This window comes from Colias eurytheme, chromosome 9 (genome assembly GCF_061535395.1).
Source record: "Colias eurytheme isolate Ceu_HAF_F1 chromosome 9, ilColEury1 Martin Lab GWU primary, whole genome shotgun sequence".
NCBI classification, from domain to species: Eukaryota; Metazoa; Arthropoda; class Insecta; order Lepidoptera; family Pieridae; genus Colias; species Colias eurytheme.
In genome coordinates, this window is record NC_142988.1 from 10,819,156 (window position 1) to 10,839,345 (window position 20,190).

The 20,190-nt window shown below is 34.1% G+C and overlaps 3 protein-coding genes across 3 annotated transcripts; 1 reads left to right on the forward strand and 2 right to left on the reverse strand.

Annotated features, from left to right (window-relative positions):
• Positions 1-530: 530 nt before the first annotated feature.
• Positions 531-2,788, forward strand: LOC149906108 (dynein axonemal intermediate chain 4). The gene has a single exon (XM_090105863.1). It carries the CDS (start codon positions 531-533, stop codon positions 2,730-2,732), a length of 2,202 nt encoding a protein of 733 aa, XP_089961989.1. The 3' UTR covers positions 2,733-2,788.
• A 32-nt stretch (positions 2,789-2,820) lies between these two features.
• Rbsn-5 (Rabenosyn-5) lies at positions 2,821-7,196 on the reverse strand. The gene is made up of 6 exons (XM_090105864.1): positions 6,695-7,196; positions 6,016-6,163; positions 5,093-5,310; positions 4,319-4,513; positions 3,439-3,693; positions 2,821-3,024 (listed from the first exon to the last, which is right to left on the reverse strand). The coding sequence occupies exons 1-6, from the start codon at positions 7,115-7,117 to the stop codon at positions 2,950-2,952; spliced, it is 1,314 nt and encodes a 437-aa protein (XP_089961990.1). The 5' UTR covers positions 7,118-7,196; the 3' UTR covers positions 2,821-2,949.
• A 2,679-nt stretch (positions 7,197-9,875) lies between these two features.
• LOC149906110 (tetratricopeptide repeat protein 27) lies at positions 9,876-19,497 on the reverse strand. Its single transcript, XM_090105620.1, has 12 exons — positions 19,315-19,497; positions 18,854-19,233; positions 18,261-18,519; positions 17,753-17,987; positions 17,125-17,349; positions 16,396-16,567; positions 15,857-15,932; positions 15,473-15,647; positions 14,211-14,397; positions 11,800-11,972; positions 10,500-10,647; positions 9,876-10,137 (listed from the first exon to the last, which is right to left on the reverse strand). The coding sequence occupies exons 1-12, from the start codon at positions 19,376-19,378 to the stop codon at positions 9,877-9,879; spliced, it is 2,355 nt and encodes a 784-aa protein (XP_089961746.1). The 5' UTR covers positions 19,379-19,497; the 3' UTR covers position 9,876.
• Positions 19,498-20,190: the final 693 nt, after the last annotated feature.

Sequence of the window (20,190 nt, forward strand, 5' to 3'; positions counted from 1 at the left end):
TGAGGTTGAAAAATAAAATTACTAACACAACCTAAAAATTTTCTCCTGTTTGAGTATGCCCAAACGATTGACAGATAAGCATTAAAAATCGTTGTAAACAAAGACAAAATATAAAGATAACATTCCTGCCGTAAAAAGCTTATGAATGAGTCGTTAATTTTACATGAAAAGTGATAAAAAACTTACTTTTTGAATTATTTTCGCTGCACGAAGCCGACCGCCTGACCACTTGTTTACGCTTGCTCGCGCGACTAAATAGTTCACGTTAACAACACTAGATGGCCCAATTCAATGGTATCAGACGAGATATTGGTGGGGTACGACTAACGCCGTGGTACGACTTGAGCAACCTTACCCTATTAGGTCATTTGTTGATGTAGGTGAAAATAAATACTTATTTTAAAGTCATGTCAAAAATTGAAGACTTCATATTTGAGGTGTTTATAAACATATTAGGTATATTGCAATTACTCCTAAAACCGTTAATACGTTTAGTTAAGCGTTAAATTAGGAAATTATTCTTCATCAAAATGTCGAACGAAGGGTCGGCTCAAGAACCCTCTACCCAGGAGTCAACGGAACCAAGCTCCACTGCAACGACTGAACCTTCTAAATTAAGTATCGCAGAATCATTATCGAAAGTAAGTAGAGCCACATTTTCGTTTATGGAAAAAAGGCAAGCTCACAATGTATTCGAGGACGGCTTAGATATGACCCCAGATGATATAATTGACCCTGATTACGTGACAATGTTCGACACCTTTTCACATGCGGCTTTTGAGAGCAAACCACGTGCTAGGAGCGACCTTGCACTCAAAGCTAAGTCGAAGTCAGCAGCCGATATGGGCATGAAAGTTTACGCCACTACTATCTCCCTTGACGACATTCATATCGACCACACACAAAACACTGAAGAAGGCTTCGTTCCTGACGTCGACTTAGATAGAGCACCATCTGCTTTTTATTTACCAAAAGAATATCCAATCATGTCTTACCCACCAGAAATATTTATTGTTCTCAAAGAAACAGAAACTATGTTTATGTTTGAACTGCCGTGTTTTTCATATGAGAAATCAACCCCTGAAGGAGCAAAAGTCGACGAGGAAAATGAATTTTACCAGTACATAACAGTAGGAAAAGGTAGAAATAGGAAAATGGTGGTAGAGGAAACTCAAACAAAGGAATATGTTAGCCAGACTCGCCACACGTTAGCTACGAGACCACAGAAGAAAAATGCTATAGTTTTTGCTTCTATGTGGGATATGCACGACACTTATTCAAAACTCGCAAACGTTAAAGCACCTGAAGAACCGGATGAGATGGTAATGTATCAATCTGCTGCTCCAACGCTACTGCGCAAGAAAACAAAGAAAGTAGAAAATGTTTCTGATAAAAAGGGGAAAACATTTGATGATATAGCAACAAGCCCAGAATTTCTAGATGCCGTACTGTTGACAGAACGCGTTCTTTCTACGTTAGAATATTCTGATCAGCAGAAGAAGTTTAGAGGCCTGGTCACAATAGACCCTCTAGCACTAGACTTAGTTTATGTTTATACCATGAAGCCGCTTTGGACATTAGAATGTGAAGAGACTTCTAACAGACCAATTACAAGCATTTCCTTTAATCCTAAGAATAAAAATATTTTAGCAGTTGGTCATGGAAAGTACGCATATGCAGAACGATTCTCCGGCTTGGTGTGCATTTGGTGCACTAAAAATCCTTGCAAACCTGAAAGAATATACCATTTTCCAGATCCTCTTACTTCAGTAGCTTTTTCTGATAAAAATGCCAATTGGTTGGCATGTGGCTTTGCTAATGGCGATGTCCTAATATTAGATATAACATCATATCCTATTAAAACGATAGCAAAAAGCAAGCGGGATACTAATCCTTGTTTCGAGCCAATTTGGGCGTTGAGTTGGCGAAACATAGATAGAGACAATCAATATTTAATGACGACTTGTCAAGATGGGAGGATAAATAAATTCACAAGCACAAAGACGCATGATTTCATATGCACACCTATGATGCGAATATCGACAGTTGAAGGTCAAATGAAGGGGCTAGAAACACCGAAGCAATGTTTGAAAACAGACATTCCGATAACAAGATACCCAGCCGCACTTTGTATGAAGTGGCATCCTACAGTCGATCACGTTTATCTCGTAGGAACTGACGAAGGTTGCATCCACAAATGTTCGACGCATTATTTGAACCAGCACATGGACGTCTACAGAGCTCACTCCGGTCCAGTTTACAGCATGGAATATTCGCCATTCATGAATTCATTGCTGGTTTCGTGCGGCGCGGATAACGCAATTAGGTTATGGATAGAAGGGATGGACGATGTTATAATGACTTTGAATTGTCCGAGTGCCGTATTCGATATCGCTTTCTGTCCGATAAACTCGACCATTTTAATATCCGCAAGCGGTAATGTTCTATCCATATGGGATTTGCGCCGTAAAACTCATATGCCGTGTGCTGAATACACATTTCCACCCCAGGTGTCTCTAATGTATATTAAATTTTCGCCATCAGGCGATAATGTTTTTGTTGGAGATACGTCAGGCCGAGTACATACATTCCATTTAGAAGATACTCCAATACCGCCTTTCTATCAACGGCAATTATTGGATGAAGCGATAAAGAAAGCGTTATGTACTCGACCACAACTATTGAAGCAACTCGACAAATTGGAAAAATTTAAAGAAAAATATTCAAAGTGATGTCGAAATTTTGATATTTTTTATGAATTAAGTACGAAGATGGTGAATATATGATAAAAAAAAGACGAAAATAATGTTATAATTTATTTATTATATTAGAATATTTTACATTTACTTAAATATATAAATATTACAATTATACTAAGTCTTGTATTCTTGGAATAATAAAAAGTGAACTTATACATAGATGATTAAAGATTTAAATAACAAATGTTGACTAGGACTTGTTTGAGAGCATTTGTAGTTGATATTCCTTCTTTAGTTCTTTGAGATTTGTTTCCAATATGGCCACCTGAAAAAAATTTTGCTTATAATAGACTATCGAAGCCTTTAAGAAATAAACGAAAAAGACGTGTGGCACTCGGGGACTGCCGCGGTAAAGCTATTGCATGCTATGCCTTCAAGCCACACCGTGTCCGCCGGAGTGGGGAGCGTGAGATTTTTTCGTTACGGAATTTCAGAATTCGGTCCCCGCGCTCAAGGCCCGCGATAGAAGCTATGCAATAGCTTAATAAAAAGGATATGATTCATATGGATGAAAAATTAAAATGCATAAAATTAACACCCATCCTACTTATTCCACATTTCTAATTTATGTAAATCTAAATTTACATTCTAAAATCAACCACTGCTTTCATACTTAATTCACAGTATAAAAAGAACTTCTTAAAAACACAACATTTTTTATAATTTAATAACTACCCACCTCTTCAAACTTCAGTTCCTTCCGCGCTTCTCTAATATACTCCCTTATTATATTCATTTGTTCCAATATAGGGTTGTCATCATCATGCTCTATGTTATTGCTGGTACTTGCTCGCTCCATTTCCTTCCCTTCCCTTTCCCTTTCCACCCTTCTCCTTTCCATTTCCACTTGCTTTTGGGCCCTCGCGTATCTCTCTTTACGGACCTCCTCTATTTGTTCCTCGGTGGGTAACTTACGTAATGATAGTAGTTCTTCCTGAAAGACAATCATTGAATTAGATAAGACAAAATTTATTTTTAAAGTTTATTTATTTATTACTTAATTAGTTGTTGTCTATGGCGGCTTCCTTTGTTGAATTTGATGTTTTTAGTTTTATAGCATTCGAATGCTTTATAAATATAAATTTTTTAAAGAATAGAAAAATTTCGATCACAAAGCGGGATTCGAACCCGTACCATTTGATAATAATATAATATTGAATTTATAATAGCAGAAAAGAGAAGTTCCTGATGATTTAGATGAACTGAAATCATTGATTGCATTTCTTTGCAGTTAAACAACAAAACTTTTTACATTTTTGCAAATTTCGACGCAAATTGATCCAAGCGATTTTTTGATTCTACTGATACTAAGCACATAGTTATTAGTTACCTAGAAAACTTAAAAAATTGGTTGTCTGTAAAGTCGGTTTACTGACGATAGTTGAACGTGACAACGTCCGATTGTGCTTCTTTGTCGCTCGTTCCGCGCTCTCGCTTGCACTTCAAAACTTACATGGAACGCCTCAGAGCGAGGTAACGCCGCATGAGTCATGTTTTTTCGTGCGTGCAGCCGGCTCTATCGAATTATAAGACGTTGTCACGTCAAAAAAAATCTTTACCTTAATATAATGTGCCGCTGCTTGTCTAACCGAGTTTTGCAGTCTTGCCTGCCTAGTGCCAGGCTGCACGGGAAAGCCCACAATCTGTTTGCTGAGCAGATCTATCCCTTCCGCTAATTTACCGATTTTACCGCGCATTGCGTTCACATCTTGTAGGTTATATGTTGTCTCACCGTCGAAAAGGCTTTGACACATCTAAAATTATAGTAAAAAAAAATTATTATATATATATATATCCCTCAAAATCAATATTTTATGAAAAAATCTGAATCCATTTGTTTGTTGTTTTGTATTTAAATTATGGTGTTATTACTTTTACGATTTATAAAAAAGGGCCGATTTATAAATCGTTGGTTAAAATTTATCCGTCCAATAAAGTATTACACGAACATCTTAAAATGTCACCTGTATACTATCAAATACGGACAAATATAATATATTTTTGAAATGGTAGTTTAATATGTTATTCGATGAATAAGTTAAACCAAGGATTGAAAAATCAGCCCTTAATTTAATTTTTTAATCACTCATATTACACAACATCAATAAGTAGACAGGTATGTACTTATATCTGTAAATAATCTCAATTCATTCATAACCAAGTGCTGAATGTTCTCCTAGAACAGATTGCATTTATACATACAAAAAAAAATTATAACAATTTTTGAAATGCAAATGTGTGGAATGGGGTTTTTCTTTTCAAAATGTTTCATGTTGGATTTACATAGAAGCACTAACAAAAGCATAACAATTCTTATAATATGTTTCAAACACCTTTTCATACATGGCCACAGCTGGCCCAGCCTGGTCCATCAGGCTCCTCATTTGCTCATATGCCGTCATTAACACGGTTTTAGCGTTTCGACTCTCCTGCACTTGCTTCCGTAGTTCTATCAAATTGTAGCAATGTTCGCAGAGACGGAGGCCATTCTTCTCTGTTACTTCTTGACTTGGATTTGATGGTTGAGGCGCAGATGGGTCTATTATTGCTCCTGGAATTATTAATGAAAGGGTTTAAGGTATATTATCTAAGTGTGTACTTATAGAATAGGTTCATTTAATGTTTATAATGCTACCAAGTCTGACTTTAAATAATGTCTGTTTTAGAGCAATCATAGAATTCCTACTACTATTTACTTTCGAAAGATTTTATATAATATTTAGTTACATGTTTTACATACCTACATGCCTGTAATGATTGTTGTTTTTACAAAAAATTTAATGTATAATAAAAAGTATAATCAAGCTTGTTTTTTTCATTTTTGTTAAATTTATAAGAATTCCGTTGGACTATATAAGGAAACTAAATATATTCTCTATGAATAATAAATAAATCCTATTATAATAACACAATGTTACTTTGTTATTTCTAATAATAGACTATGTACAAGCTTCATATAATTTTAAACTAAGTATGCTTTTAAGTAGGCTTTGTTTATGTTTCTATTTAAAGACTATTTCTAGTTCTATTTAAAACTATGAGATATTAGTGATGGTAAGTTTTCCTATACACAATCTAAAGAATATGAACTGTAATGAAAAGAAAAATTGTATAACCCGGTGTTTTTATTTTTATTTATAAAGGTAGCTGCAGCCCATATCTCAAAAAAAATACTATTTATGGAACTTAAGTTCATTATAAGTTAAAGACAATTCAAAGTTATTTCCTAATAAAATACTGTATTTATTACACTTACTAGCTATATTAAGATCCAGAAATAGAGAGCAATCATGGCATAGTATGGAACCACAGAGGCGACAGTGGTGTTTCCTTCTCGTGAGACTGAATGACTTGGCACAATTTGGACATAGCTTCACTGAAGATCCATCCAGCCAGGGCACAACCTTTTTAATTATTTAAACACATGTATGAGGGATTAACATTAGTATAAGAGCGTATACGCACTATGCGGGTAGCCGTCCTGCTGACCGCAAGCACAATTATGTACGTAATATTCATTTCTATGCGCACTGTGCGGTCTGCGGTAGCCGCATCGCAGTGCACATAGAAATGAATATTACGTACATAATTGTGCTTGCGGTCAGCCGGACGGCTACCCGCATAGTGCGTATACGCTCTAAAGAGTAGATGTATATAAGATTGTTAACACAGTAGAAGATACACATTGATATCATTTTTATGACATGTTTTTATATTGATGATGAGATTGTATGATAAGTAGGAATAAACTAATGAGGCAATATGAGATGCTTATTGATTCTAACAAATTTGTACATACACAAACTATAAAAACAGTTACAACATATGCAATGGAAGCTATACTATGGAAGAAAAACAACATGCATTGTAAGATTTTGCATTTCCTCGATTTTTTGTTTAATCTCTATACAATAGCAAACACTTAAATTACTCACTTCCTGTTCATGTTGTTTCCTTTGGCTAGCTTCATTTGGCATATTACAGATTAATTTGTCGAGTCTTATCAACAGTTTGTTAGTTTCTGTAGCATATCGCTCCAGTCTTGCTGAACGGACGGCTCGGAAATAATCACTAGAGCTTCGGGACACACCTACTGTTTGTTCGTCGTCAAGGAAGACAAAATCTTGGGTATTCAGCTTTAACGCGCGGTCAAACGTCTCCTTCAAGTCGTTCTCGTCAGCGTTCAAGATTATCTTCTTCGCTTTACCAAATATATCCTTCAGAGACCGTAAGAGATCCTGTTCCTCTTCATGTTGACTTTCAAAGTGGCTAGTTAGTTGTGTTGCTGATTTTAAATCAGCTTTGCAAATTGGACAGAGAAATCCTTCCAAAATCTCGTCGTCGTTTGCTGTTGCCATTTTAAAGTAGCTCTTTTTTCACATTTCAAAGGAAACTTTAAATCAAAAATTTATTTTCTTCGCTACTGAAAATTTAATTTAATCTGTCAACTGTCAGCTGTCATAACTCATAAATGAACATTCGTTTTGACGTAACGGGTTTGTCCTATAACCGGTTTTGTTTTATCGATATTTTAGTTGCATTGCGTGAGGCATATTCTAGGCAATTTTAGCTACCTACGCGGGATGATCAGTCACTGGTTATAATAATTTAAATTATTGTCTTGACTTAACATGCTCACTTTTGGTTAACGTAATAGTATAACTTTTATAACGTTGAATTATCGATAACAAGGCTGAGACGGAACATCACTTTATTGTAAACAATGCAACTTTTTTGAAATATACATATTCACATGTAATGTAAGTGTATGTATAACTATTTATTATAATTATTATCGTATTTATGTATTTATTTATTTAATTATTTTTATGTATTTTATATTACTATTAGTAAGTACTTTATTAGTAAGTATATGTTTATTTTGTACATTTTTCAATGTGTTAGTATTGCCTTATTTTTGCTCACCCACATCATATTGTTTTTCCTCTGATTGTTGGGTTGCCTGGTAGATCTAGATATCGCTACCTAGCGATAAGGCCGCCCTGTGCTGTTTCTGTAGTATTGTCTTTGTTATATGTATTTATGTATTTTCAATGCAATAAAGTATAAGTAATAAATAAATAAATAATCACATAATTAAAAATTATTGTTTTCCGATTCCATCATCGAATCAGCTCTATGTCATGATAATTTTTCATCGCTATCCAATTTACATAATATGTATACAAAATTTCAGCCGGGAAGTGAATCAAGTAACTTGCTAGATTTTCAATTAAGTCATCGAGATCAGACAAAAATGCTCATAAAATAAGAACTACTGAGCCTACCAGACTGAAATTTTTAAGGGACCAACTCGAACAAAAAAAGATCCTCCGCATCAAACAAAAAAAGAATCACGTAAATCGGTTCAGAAACCTCGGCATAATCGAATCAAATAAAAAAATTATATACCGGCCGAATTGACAACCTCCTCCTTTTTTTGAAGTCGGTTAAAAATTTTTTTTTATATAAATATTACTTTGTATCAGAGACATCTAGTGGTAAATAGAAGAATCTAAGTAAATAATAACTACAGCCTCTTTCCAATAGATGGCGCTGTATTCGATTTCAATATTTCAATTCGATTCATGGAATATAATGCTAATAGTTAAATGGTTTAATAGATATTTAAATATTACCGTAGCTGAAAACTTATATTATTACATTAATTTACAAACTACTAGCGCCATCTATATCAATATTAGATTAAATATATTTTACTGTGCCATCTAGCGATGACTAGAAAAACTAATTACACAGTAATTACTGCTAGATTCTAATAGATGGCGCTGTTTTCAATTTCACAATTACCGAATTTACGGAATAAAATGTAAACATTACAATATGGATTGCAAAAATCAGTGACATTAAATAAAAAAATGTACTGTTATTTTTTTATGTTTATTATAATATTGCTTTAGCGAAAAAGAATATATTTATATAATTAAAACTAGTAGCGCCATCTACATTTATGTCCTTTATTATTTATTTTATATCAGCGACATCTAGTGGTAACTAGAAGTATCAAAATAAAATAACTACAGCCTAGTTATAATAGATGGCGTTGTAATTAATAACATGAATAACAGAATATTTGAAAATAAATAAATTCAGTTTTTTTCTTATTTATATAATTAAAACTAGTAGCGCCATCTACATTTATGTCCTTTATTATTTATTTTATATCAGCGACATCTAGTGGTAACTAGAAGTATCAAAATAAAATAACTACAGCCTAGTTATAATAGATGGCGTTGTAATTAATAACATGAATAACAGAATATTTGAAAATAAATAAATTCAGTTTTTTTTAAATGAATGACAATGAAGTAATAGTGACTTTCAAGTAAGTTTGGCGAAACACTCAACACAATATTACACATATCACATTAAAAAAAAGGTGTGTCAATTATTTACTATATTTAGTTTCCAAGATTTTTTGTTTTTAATATTTGCCGCGAGATGGCGTAGCATTATTTCAGTTGTTGAAAATGTACGGTCAGTGGGACCCATGTGGGACCTGTGCAAAGAACAATGCCCATTTTTCACCTGAACATGTATAGAAATGAAACAAATCTTAAAATTTAGCTTATTTTATTGTGAACTCATTACGCTTATCATTTTTTTATCAGAGACGTAGGAAAAAAAGATTTTTGTTATTTTTCTAAACTCGTACAAACTTCTTAAAAAATGAAATTATGGTTTTTGAACGTTATCTGTAGAGTTGCTACGTTCCGTTTTACTTGCTGGCGAGTGACGACTGGAGACTGACTTTTACTATTTTAACTAGTTTTATTACTGTTTGTTATATTTTAAGTACTTAATTCTTTTACCTAAATAGTAAAATATTATGAACATTTATTAAAGTCAAGTAAAAAATAATACGAACATTATCAGTTTACGTTTAATTATGATGATGATAGAGTGAAACGGATTGTTTTGACGTTTGTGTCTCACTAGAACTGCTATAATGTCATACTAATTATGACATTATAGCAGTTCTAGTGTCTTGTTATTTAGATTTCTATGACTTCTATTTGTTTTAACTGTTCTATGTATACTACCAAGGGTGTAATTAATTTACTTATTACAAGGGACAACACAAATAAAACACCATTTACATTACAGATTTCATATATTCAGTAGCATTATTAAATTCGTCCCTTAAATCTTCAAGATCGGAATCCGGCCATATTTGCCTTTCAATGACCCTTATAACCGCTTGTGCTGATAACCGTGCGGACGACAGTTGCTGATCAGCTTGAAGTATTTCTTTATCCAAAGCTTCTTTTCGCCCTTTCACACTGTATTCAAGTAAGTCTCGAGTTAGGGCTATCACTTTCTTGCATTGTTCTGGGTCGTTCGTCCAGTTTCCATTCTGTTATAAAAAAATAAATTTAGTTATATTATAAAAAAAATATAATAAAGACTTGGACACTCTTCAAATAGAAGACCTCAAAACCTGGAAACTTTTGGTGTCGGAGACCAAGGTCCGCTTTGGTTCGTTGCGCCGTTGAAGTATGTATTAGTAATAGTTAGATAATGATATGAATCAAATTCTATAGTATAATACAAATTATTAAATTATTTCTTCGAGAGACTATATCTGTTCTTGTATCATGCTTTAACTTATCCGAATTTTCACAGTAGATAAAATTACCAAATCCCATTTCTTTTTTTAAAGGAAAAAAATACATAGAGAAAATGTAATGTGCGAAAATCAGGCGAACATTTATTTACCTGTGTAGCGCATCTATAAGCTCTAAGCAGTCGCTGAGCCTTTAGCAAATATGTAGGACTGATGTCAACGTACAACCGCCATATCTTTTCATTGTTCGGATGCACTGATGTTATTCTACCGAAAAGTTTAAGAACACGATTCAGCAATCTGAAATAAAACATTTTGGATAACATAATATAAAAACTGTCTTCCTTGATAGCTTTGTAGCGGTGGAGTGCATTTCTAGCAGTCATAATAAATTGTTTTTTACTAACATAATTTTTAAGTTATTAATTGTTACTAACAAATGAATGAATTATAATTATAATTATAAAAACTGTAACCTAAAAAAGACGTGTGTCACTCGGGGACTGCCGCGGTAAAGCATGCTATGCCTTCAAGCCACACCTCCGCCCGTCGGGGTGGGGAGCGTGAGGTTTTTTCGTTACGGAATTTCTCGATTGGGTCCCCGCGCTCAAGGCCCGCGATAGAAGCTATGCAATAGCTTAATAATGCTTTCGAGATTTAACCTCGATAAAAATGAGATAGTGACGCGCGAGAAAAATCATTTTTTTCAGAAGATGCAAATGGCATAATTTTTGGTATAGTTAAAAAAAATATTATTTATACGTAGCTCATTAATAATTAACGATAAGAAATAGGCGATTGGTTTAATAATTATTAATGAGACTATATTCAATACATATTTCCATAGGAATAAAATTTCCAAATAGACATATTAAAATTGACATATTTTTGAAAATACCCTCCATTTTGTACTTAATTTAAAAATCGTTACAATTTTTACTGTGTGTTCACTCCCTAGCAGCACTTTCTTCATCACCATGTTAACTTGCTCTGTAGATCCAGGGTTCGAAAGATCTCGCGGATGACGTCATCGAAACGAACCATCACACACACTTTTACACTTTCCAGTATTCTCCTATAGTTATGAAAATAAATAAAAAACCTCACCTAGCATTACTATGTACATCACCATCATCAGCCATTACGATCGGACGCACCAACAGCGCAAGCACTTCTATATCATCAAACTTGTTCTGGGATCCCGCGTATGACGTCATCGTAGTGACTAGTTTTTTTTTTATGTCAGAGCAAGCAAAGGGGCAGGTGGGCCACCTGATGGTAAGTGGTCACCACCGCCCATAAACACTTGCAACACTTAGTGTTGCAGGTGCTTTGCCGGTCTCTTATGGACAAATAATCTCTTTTCTTGAAGGCCCCAATGTCGTAGTTGTTCGGGAACACCGCAGGCTATATTCATTAGTAACTTGGAAAAATATAAAAAATAATCCTCACCTAGCATTACTATGTTCATCACCATCATCAGCCGTCACAATCGCACGCACCAACAGCACTAACACTTCCACATCATCAAACTTGTTCCGCAGATCCAGGATCCGGTGGACCCCGCGGATGACGTCATCATATTGCCCAACCGCTGCGCTCACTAGTACCACATTCTCCCATAGCTGAGAAAAAAAATATCACTATGTATTTATTTATTTAACGATTTATTGTATCACACCATTTGTAGTTAGTTGTTAGTTGTAAAGATGCGAGATGTTTCATGTACAAAACGACCTTATCGCTTAAAAGCGATTTCTTACAGGCCACTACTATATCACTACATAGTATAAAAGAAAGTCGCTTTCTATGTCCCCTATGTATGCTTAAATCTACGCAGCGGAATTTGATGCGTTTTTTTTCTAATAGATAGAGTGATTTTAGAGGAGGGTTTTAGCATATAATTTGTTAGGTTTTAGACTAACTATATAAATAAAAAAAAAATATATTTGATGAACCATTATTTGTTTTATATTTAAATAACATTGAGATTTGTTGATGATTTTTTTACATGAGACAGGATTCTAAGTGGGGCATCATATTGTCTCCAACCTATTGAAAAACATAATTTAACCCTGTAATTCTAGATTAAATTACTATCCTTTCAATAATAAAAAAATCAATTTTATGCCAGACCGATAGGATTAGGGCATGCACCCGGGTTTACCCGGTTCCGAAAAACCCGGGTAAACCCGGGTTTTTTGATGATCTTGAGAACCGGGTCTGAATAGTATGAAACCCGGTTCTCCCGGTTCCGACGAAAATATTAAAATATTAAAGTATTATTTACATTTTGATGCATTATTTTAACAAATTTATTGTATCTGGCAACGTTAGACTCACGTGCATCGCGAATTTTCGTGCCACGCCTCAAGCGTGGCTCCGATTGGTTGTCTAACCTTAGATGCTATAAGTTTCCTACGGTTGTATTGCCAAAAAAAATTAGGCTTCGAAAATGACAAAAAATAGGCTACAGAAATATTTTTATTAGATTTCTCGTGAATTTGAAAAGCTGTTAATTTTACTGATTCATATAATGATCGAGTCATGTTTTTGTTTTTGGTATCAAGCTGAAATTTATATCGAATACTCAAGTCTTCGGTCCCTTTTATGTGAAAAAGTCGAACTCACAACGCATCAAAAGATGACAACCGTAAATGCTGAAAATTTTCGCAAATTTCGACATTCGCATATTGGGACTCAAAACCTACAGCTGGGTACCTACTTTTCATGTTTTTATGTGATATTATGATAACAAGAGCGCCGAGACAACCGTCAAAACGCTAAGAAATAGAATACGCTATCGAGTATCGATACAAATTGACATAAGCGTATGATGCACTGATGTTTTGCCTAAGGATTCGGTCACACTACCAACGACGACGACGACCACGAACAAAATTTTCATCCAGTCGAAATTAAATAAATTGTGCAAAACACAATTAAAAAAATTTTTTCGAGATCAATGGATAAAAAAATTGGTTTTTCGTAGAAACGGTAGCTCCTAGGAAAAAATGTATTTAACCTTTTTTATAGATAATTTTATGATGTACAATTTTGGTTCCAGGTGATTGTATGATAAACTTACCGTCTCGGCGAAAATCGCAAAAAAAAAACTATTTTTTTTATTAATTGACCTCGAATTAATTTTTTTCCGAGTACCGTAATGACGGGAGATTTAAATATTTTATTTTGAATAAATTTTGGCTTGATTTGAATTTTGGTCGTGGTCGTCATCGTCGTTGGTAGTGTGACCGAACCATTACCAAAATATCATAAGCTTATGTCAATAATTAGCGTTAGCAATTTCTATTCCTTGGCGATACTGACGTTTAACTAAGGGCCAAGGTACTTTTATAAGACTGATAAATAAAGAGAAGTATTGAAATTTTGTTTCTTTATTAATTTAATAAAATAAGACACAAGCCGCGTAAAATAAAAGGCCTATCAGGTACTTTTACAGTTACTTTTGTTTAATTTCGTATTTTTTCCGAAGTATTATAAAAGAACCGGGTAACCCGGTTCTACCCGGTTCTGAGCTCGATTTGGAACCGGGTTTCAGAAACTTGGAACCGGATCCGGTTCTGCATGCCCTAGATAGGATCGAAGCGATGCGAGTAAAACCGCGGGGCACAGCTAGTACATGATAATACCCAACAATCCATACTAATATTATAAATGCGAAAGTAACTCTGTCTGTCTGTCCGTTACTCAATCACGCCTAAACTACTGAACCAATTTGCATGAAATTTGGTATAGAGATATTTTGATACCCGAGAAAAGACATAGGCTACTTTTTATTGGGAAATATGTACCACGGGCGAAGCCGGGGCGGACCGCTAGTTCTTTATAAAATTACAAACCTTCCAATTATCATAGTTAAGTTTGACAGCTTCCATCAAGGCCCTATAAGCCCTATGCTTATCACCCTGGCTCACATACACTTTGGCCAAGTTGTTCCACGCTTCGAACGAGTTCGGCTGCAGGTATGTGTATCGTCTGTACGCTGTGGCTGATTTCTCCCAGTTCTCTGTTGATAGTGCGGCGAAACTAGAAACAAGAATATTTTTTTTTTTATTTTTTGAAGTTAAACTTCTTTATCGAGGTTGGAAAAAAATTTTGTGTAACATTTTTCCGTTACGCGCCATCTTGTTTTTATCCCTACCACGCGTGATTGACGTATTTCTGTAAAGTTGCATATAGTAAATTATTTATTGAAAAATAAGGTCACTTCTTACGTGTGTACACTAGTACACGCATACATTTTTTTATTTTATTTTTTTTTAATGACTGACCGGTTGGCTTGCTTGGTAGTGACCCTTCCAAACCACAGGTCGTGCGTTCGATTCCCACCCAGGGCAAATATTTGTGTGATGAACATAGATGTTTCCTCTGTGTCTGGGTGTAAATTATCTATATTTAAGTATTTATTTAAAATTGCATATGTATGTTTATCAGCCACCTGGTTTCCACAAGCGAAAGCTTAGTATGGGATCAGATCATGCCGTGTGTGAAAATTGTCCAGAAATATTTATTTATTTAATGAATGTCAGTCTATGGAGATCTTTTACAAGTACTTTGGTATTATTAGAATGATATGGAAAACCAGAATTAGAAATCAATAGTATATTACTTTAATAATTATTGGCATTACAAATTGTATTACCATTCACATTTATTACATATATAAAACTGGATAGAGATCTAAAAAAAAATTATTGTATCAACTTAACTAAAATAGATTTAAGATCGTTCTAATTAAAAAAAATATGAGTATGTACTATATAAAAATTTACCACAAGTAACGAAAATAATAACAAAGACATTTTTAAAGGTGACAGAGAGACAGATAGACGCGGGTTCGAATCCAGCCTTGTGCAGAGCATAAAGCATTAGATTACTATAAAACTGAATATCACTACATAGTATAAAACAAAGTCGCTTTCTCTGTCCCTATGTCCCTTTGTACGCTTAAATCTTTAAAACTACGCAACGAATTTTGATGCGGTTTTTTTTAATAGATAGAGTGATTCAAGAGGAAGGTTTTAGTATATAATTTATTAGGTTTTAGACAAAGCGGGCGAAGCCGCGGGCGGTAAGCTAGTTAAAAATAATAGCCACATACCCCATCCTCATCCAGACATTTTCTTGTAAAGGATTGATTTCAACCGACTTCTCGAAATGAGGCAAGCACTCTGCATACTGTTTGCGATCAAACAGATAATTACCCCAGTGCCTTTGAGCTCTACTGCTCTTTTGTTGGGAGAACTCCCACGCTGTTTGATAGCAGTTTACGTCATCTGAAAAAAAAAAGAATATTGTGGAAAAAAATTCTGTAAATATTTTGTAATGTTGTGTTTGCAAGATGTCATTTTATGGTAAGAGAGACACATACAAAAAAGAAAAAAAATGTATCTAGTAAAATAATTTTCAAAACATTATTTTTATTTTATGTGGTTTATGTAACAATTTCATATTGTACTTTTTATGTAGTTAAGAATGATCTTACCAGTAGCATCTCCAAGAAGGCAGTATAGCTTGACAGTTGGATTGATATCTATTTGCTGCTGGATTACTTCTGCAGCCTGGAAAAACAGAATTTAATTATATAGTAAGTATATAAAATTACAATTACAATGAACTACCACCTATTACCTCTAAAGTAATAATCCAGATCACTAACCCCTATGTTAATCGAAAATTAACACATAAAGCTGTTGTTTTAGAGTAGTTACATACCAAAATTGTCAATTACGAAATCAATTCATCATCAAATCATACGACATCATGTGATCACCAAAAAATGAACTTAAAATTTTATGCAACGAAAAAATATGTACAAAAAAGACGGGTTGCACTCCGGGAGTGCCGGCAGAAGTGAAAACTTGATTATTAACGTTGAGCATGTTTGATATTTTGGAATGATATCCGTCTTACGCTTTTTCGATCAGGTCACGTGTCCTGACGCGAGTTTAAGATTTTATACCCATTACAAGAGTACAAAAAGTACTCAACGCCGCTAAAGAAGTTTTCACTTCAAAAACATACCTTATGTCTCAACTGCAACATAGTATAGCAAACAATGACATCCTCCCACAGTTCCAATTTGAGATATTCTTCCAGCGCCGCTTTCACTAGACCGAGGCTGAGATACAAATCGGCCAACTGTTGCCGCCAGGTCCACGCTGGCGAGAGACCGGACGCCCATAGGTAAGAAAGGCTGGTAATAAAACATAAACCATTAGTTATTTTTTTCAGAATATTTTTTTCTGAAAGATGTTATAATGTTTTTGGGCTATTTTTAAGGTATGGTTATAGTGTATGCGATACATCGGCCAACTGTTGCTGCCACGTCCATGCCTGCGAGATGCCAGATGCCCATAGATATGATAAGCTGAGTTTTTAGACAAAAATATATGTATCAATAAAAAATATTTTTTATTTTTTCTCCGTTGCTCTGTTCCTGGAAACTGTAGTTCTCCAAATCAAAATATAGCAATGCTCTTAATAAAATGATTCTAACTTCGTGTCTGTTTTATTTTTTAGCAAAATGTTTATTGTACGGACTTCATTAATGAATTATTTGCCAAATTATTTTAGTTCTTATTGTAAACTTGAATAATTGCATTATCTATCGAAAAATAAAATGTAAAAAAGGAAAATTTGTATTTTTTATGCATTAATTTTTTACCATTTGAAATAAATAGCACAGTAGAACATAGTATTAAGTGTCACCTATCACTAGAAGACAAAAAATCCAAAAAAAATGACCCTCACCGATTAGTCGAAGACACTCCAGTCTTATCGTTAACAATAGTCTCACACTGCAGCATGGCTCGCTCCACGCTTCTCTTATGTTTAGCTTCAAGCTTACAACGGAACAATAGAGCCGCTACTCGTGTGGACCACGGGCCATTCTTCTGGTTGTTCACCGCATCAATGTATGGACGTAGCTCTTCATATAGGAGATCGTCTTTGGGCTGCGATTTTAGGAGGTATTGCCTATAAGGACAACGAGAAGACATTTTTGCAACGATTTTGGTATTTATTATTGAATTATAGCAATTATAATTTATATGATTGAAATATTTTTTTGTTTGAATAATAATTGAGTAGATTACATAGCAACAAAGAAGTTCTAAAATCAGTTTCCCTGGAAACTTATATGTTATATACTTTAATGATATTATAGCAAATACTGAGATATTTTTACATAAATGGAAACAAATCGAATCGAAGTAAACTTTTAATAAGTTACTAGTACTTACGCATGATCTAGATAAACTAGATTAGTATCTAAATTGTTCTACAATGTACTCAAACTGTAATTGTAACTAAAATTGTATATTGTAATGGAACAAATAAAGCTTTATTTATTTATTTTATTTTATTTAATTTTACTTACGCATGCAACAAACACAACGTCTGCTCCAGACTAGGCAGGTCTGCCTCATTGATCTTTTCGTTAAAAGCGATCTTATTTAACCGCACGTCATCTTGTAGTTCCACATCAGGAGGTAGCTCTGAATTCCCGTGAGTTTCCTCTGCTGGTGTTCGCTCAATGTTGGTGTCCAGTTCACTGGTAAGAGCCAATTGCGGTAATGCCTTCTGTTGGAACTTAGTTCTTTTTCCCAATACACCTGTAACAAATACATTAGGTTTTCTTAAATGTCTCTATAGTATAGTCAATATAAGAAACAGAAAAAAATTAATAAGTAAGTAAATTAATTAATTAATACTAACATAGAGCAACAAATTAACATAACTTTGTTTTATTCATGTCTCAACTGTTCTGTACTGTCTGTTAACTTAGATTTCAAGAAAAAACACTTGATATGTTATTTTTTACTTCAAGAAAATATATTAATTTGAAAATTTCAAATTCCTTTATCATTAAATGAAAGTCCACTCACCCGTCAATTCCAATTTCAAGCCAGAAATTTTCATTGCCCTTTGAAGATGGCTTTCCACCTGTTGTATCCTATCATACGCTAGATATGCTTGCGCCAATTCTAAGTTGAGCAATGTAAGAAGGTTACGATCTGTTAACTTTAACGAGAAGTTAGATAACTTAGCGGCTATTAAATCTATGTCAATGAATAAACTTGCACTGTTGTCTTCCAATACTCTTTGGTGAACAATTTTACTTCTAAGTAACCACCAGTTGTATAGCTGTAATTAAATGAAGAAATATTTTAGATATGCGACACAATTTTTTAACATTATTTTAATTTTTTAACAGTATTCTAGAAGGCAGACGAGACGCTGGTCTCTTCGCCTACATAATTTTAAGTCACCTCATCTGATAAAAGTCTTGCGACTGATTGCAGATCACAATAGGGAAAAAAAATATTTTAATAGGTATAATCATGTTTTGTAAGATCATGTTAATCCATCAGGCCCCGGATTCACAAACAAAATAGAAAATCTATTGTGTCGCGGTCGGATCTTGCCGCTCGGTGGTTGAGAGGTTAATGTAAAATAGATTATCAAGAAAAGTCCTTACCATATTAGAATTAATGTGGCACAATGCAGAAAATATCTGTATTGTGAAATATAAGAGCTCTGGATAAACAATATTATTGTATATTGGCTCAGAATCAGTCTGCAATAGTGTAGATACATTTATGTTTTTCGGCCATTCTGTTTTGAAAAACTCTTCCAAATTATATTCTTTTGGATGGGGATTCCAATTTTTTTCACAAAAAGTAAGTAATGCACCAACACCCATTTGAAAGATAGCATGTAAGTTATTTTCATCATCCTTATACCGTTTTAATAAGTTCTTCATATCATCATTCTCCAGGTTAGATAATAATTCTTTGCATAAATTCACATTTTCTACATACCACTGACCACTCCAAAGATTTTTTAATAATACAGGCTCTGTGAAAAATAATTGATTATTAAACATTACTAAACTTTTCGGTTATTTAACTTGAAATATTGGAAGAATAAGGTACTAACCTGAATCACTAATTTCTGCATCAAAATTGCAAAGAAATAAAATATCATTTTTTTCTAAACTCATTTTGAAGTCTTGTATTCAAATTATCTCTCAGTATAAGTCTCTTCTTCAGTGTTATTTATATTAAAATTTAAAATTAAAAAACCAATCATATGTAGTTTTCACATAAGGTTTTCAGTAAACAAGTACATAATTCAATTCAATAATGTGCGACGTGCGAAATGCGAATGACAATTGACATATGATTGTGAAGGCCCTTCCAGACTCACGCCGAGAACACCCGAGAACACCCGAGAAGCGTGAATGTGAACAGTTTCTCGCCTTCTCGTTCTCGTTCTCGCCTGTTCTCCGTTCGTTGTCGGTTTTTTTGCCCGCTTCAAAGGGTTTCTCGGGCGTGAACCGAGAACAGTACTACATTCTCGTTTTGTCTCAGTTCAACTCAGTTGTAACTTGTAACCAAGGCGCCGTCAGAGAGTGACGTACACGTATTGTTAATTTTGTCTTTAAAATATATCTTACGCGTTAACCATGTGGACCAACAAATTATCCTTATCTATAATATATAATTATCCTAATCCTTTTTTTTTTTGTTTTATTTTTGGCTAAAACATAATGAAAGTATGCAATCCATACTAATATTATAAATGCGAAAGTAACTCTGTCTGTCTGTCTGTTACTCAATCACGCCTTAACTATTGAACCAATTTGCATGAAATTTGGTATAGAGATATTTTGATACCCCCGAGAAAGGACATAGGATAGGTTTTATCCCGGAAATCCTACGGGAACGGGTTTTTCTTTGAAAACGCGGGCGAAGCCGCGGGCGGAAAGCTAGTGGCACATAAAGTCAATCCTGCTGCCGTCTCCGTAGCGTC

Coding starts and splice junctions, on each gene's coding strand:
- LOC149906108 (XM_090105863.1), top strand. CDS start 531: ATGTCGAACGAAGGGTCGGCTCAAGAACCCTCTACCCAGGAGTCAACG.
- LOC149906110 (XM_090105620.1), bottom strand. CDS start 19,378: ATGAGTTTAGAAAAAAATGATATTTTATTTCTTTGCAATTTTGATGCA. Junction 14,398..15,472: donor AATGTCTGGATGAGGATGGG/GTATGTGGCTAT, acceptor TCTTGTTTCTAG/TTTCGCCGCACTATCAACAG. Junction 10,138..10,499: donor CTTATAGATGCGCTACACAG/GTAAATAAATGT, acceptor TTTTTATAACAG/AATGGAAACTGGACGAACGA.
- Rbsn-5 (XM_090105864.1), bottom strand. CDS start 7,117: ATGGCAACAGCAAACGACGACGAGATTTTGGAAGGATTTCTCTGTCCA. Junction 6,164..6,694: donor GGAAACAACATGAACAGGAA/GTGAGTAATTTA, acceptor ATAATTAAAAAG/GTTGTGCCCTGGCTGGATGG. Junction 4,514..5,092: donor CTGTGGCCATGTATGAAAAG/GTGTTTGAAACA, acceptor CTATAATTTTAG/ATGTGTCAAAGCCTTTTCGA.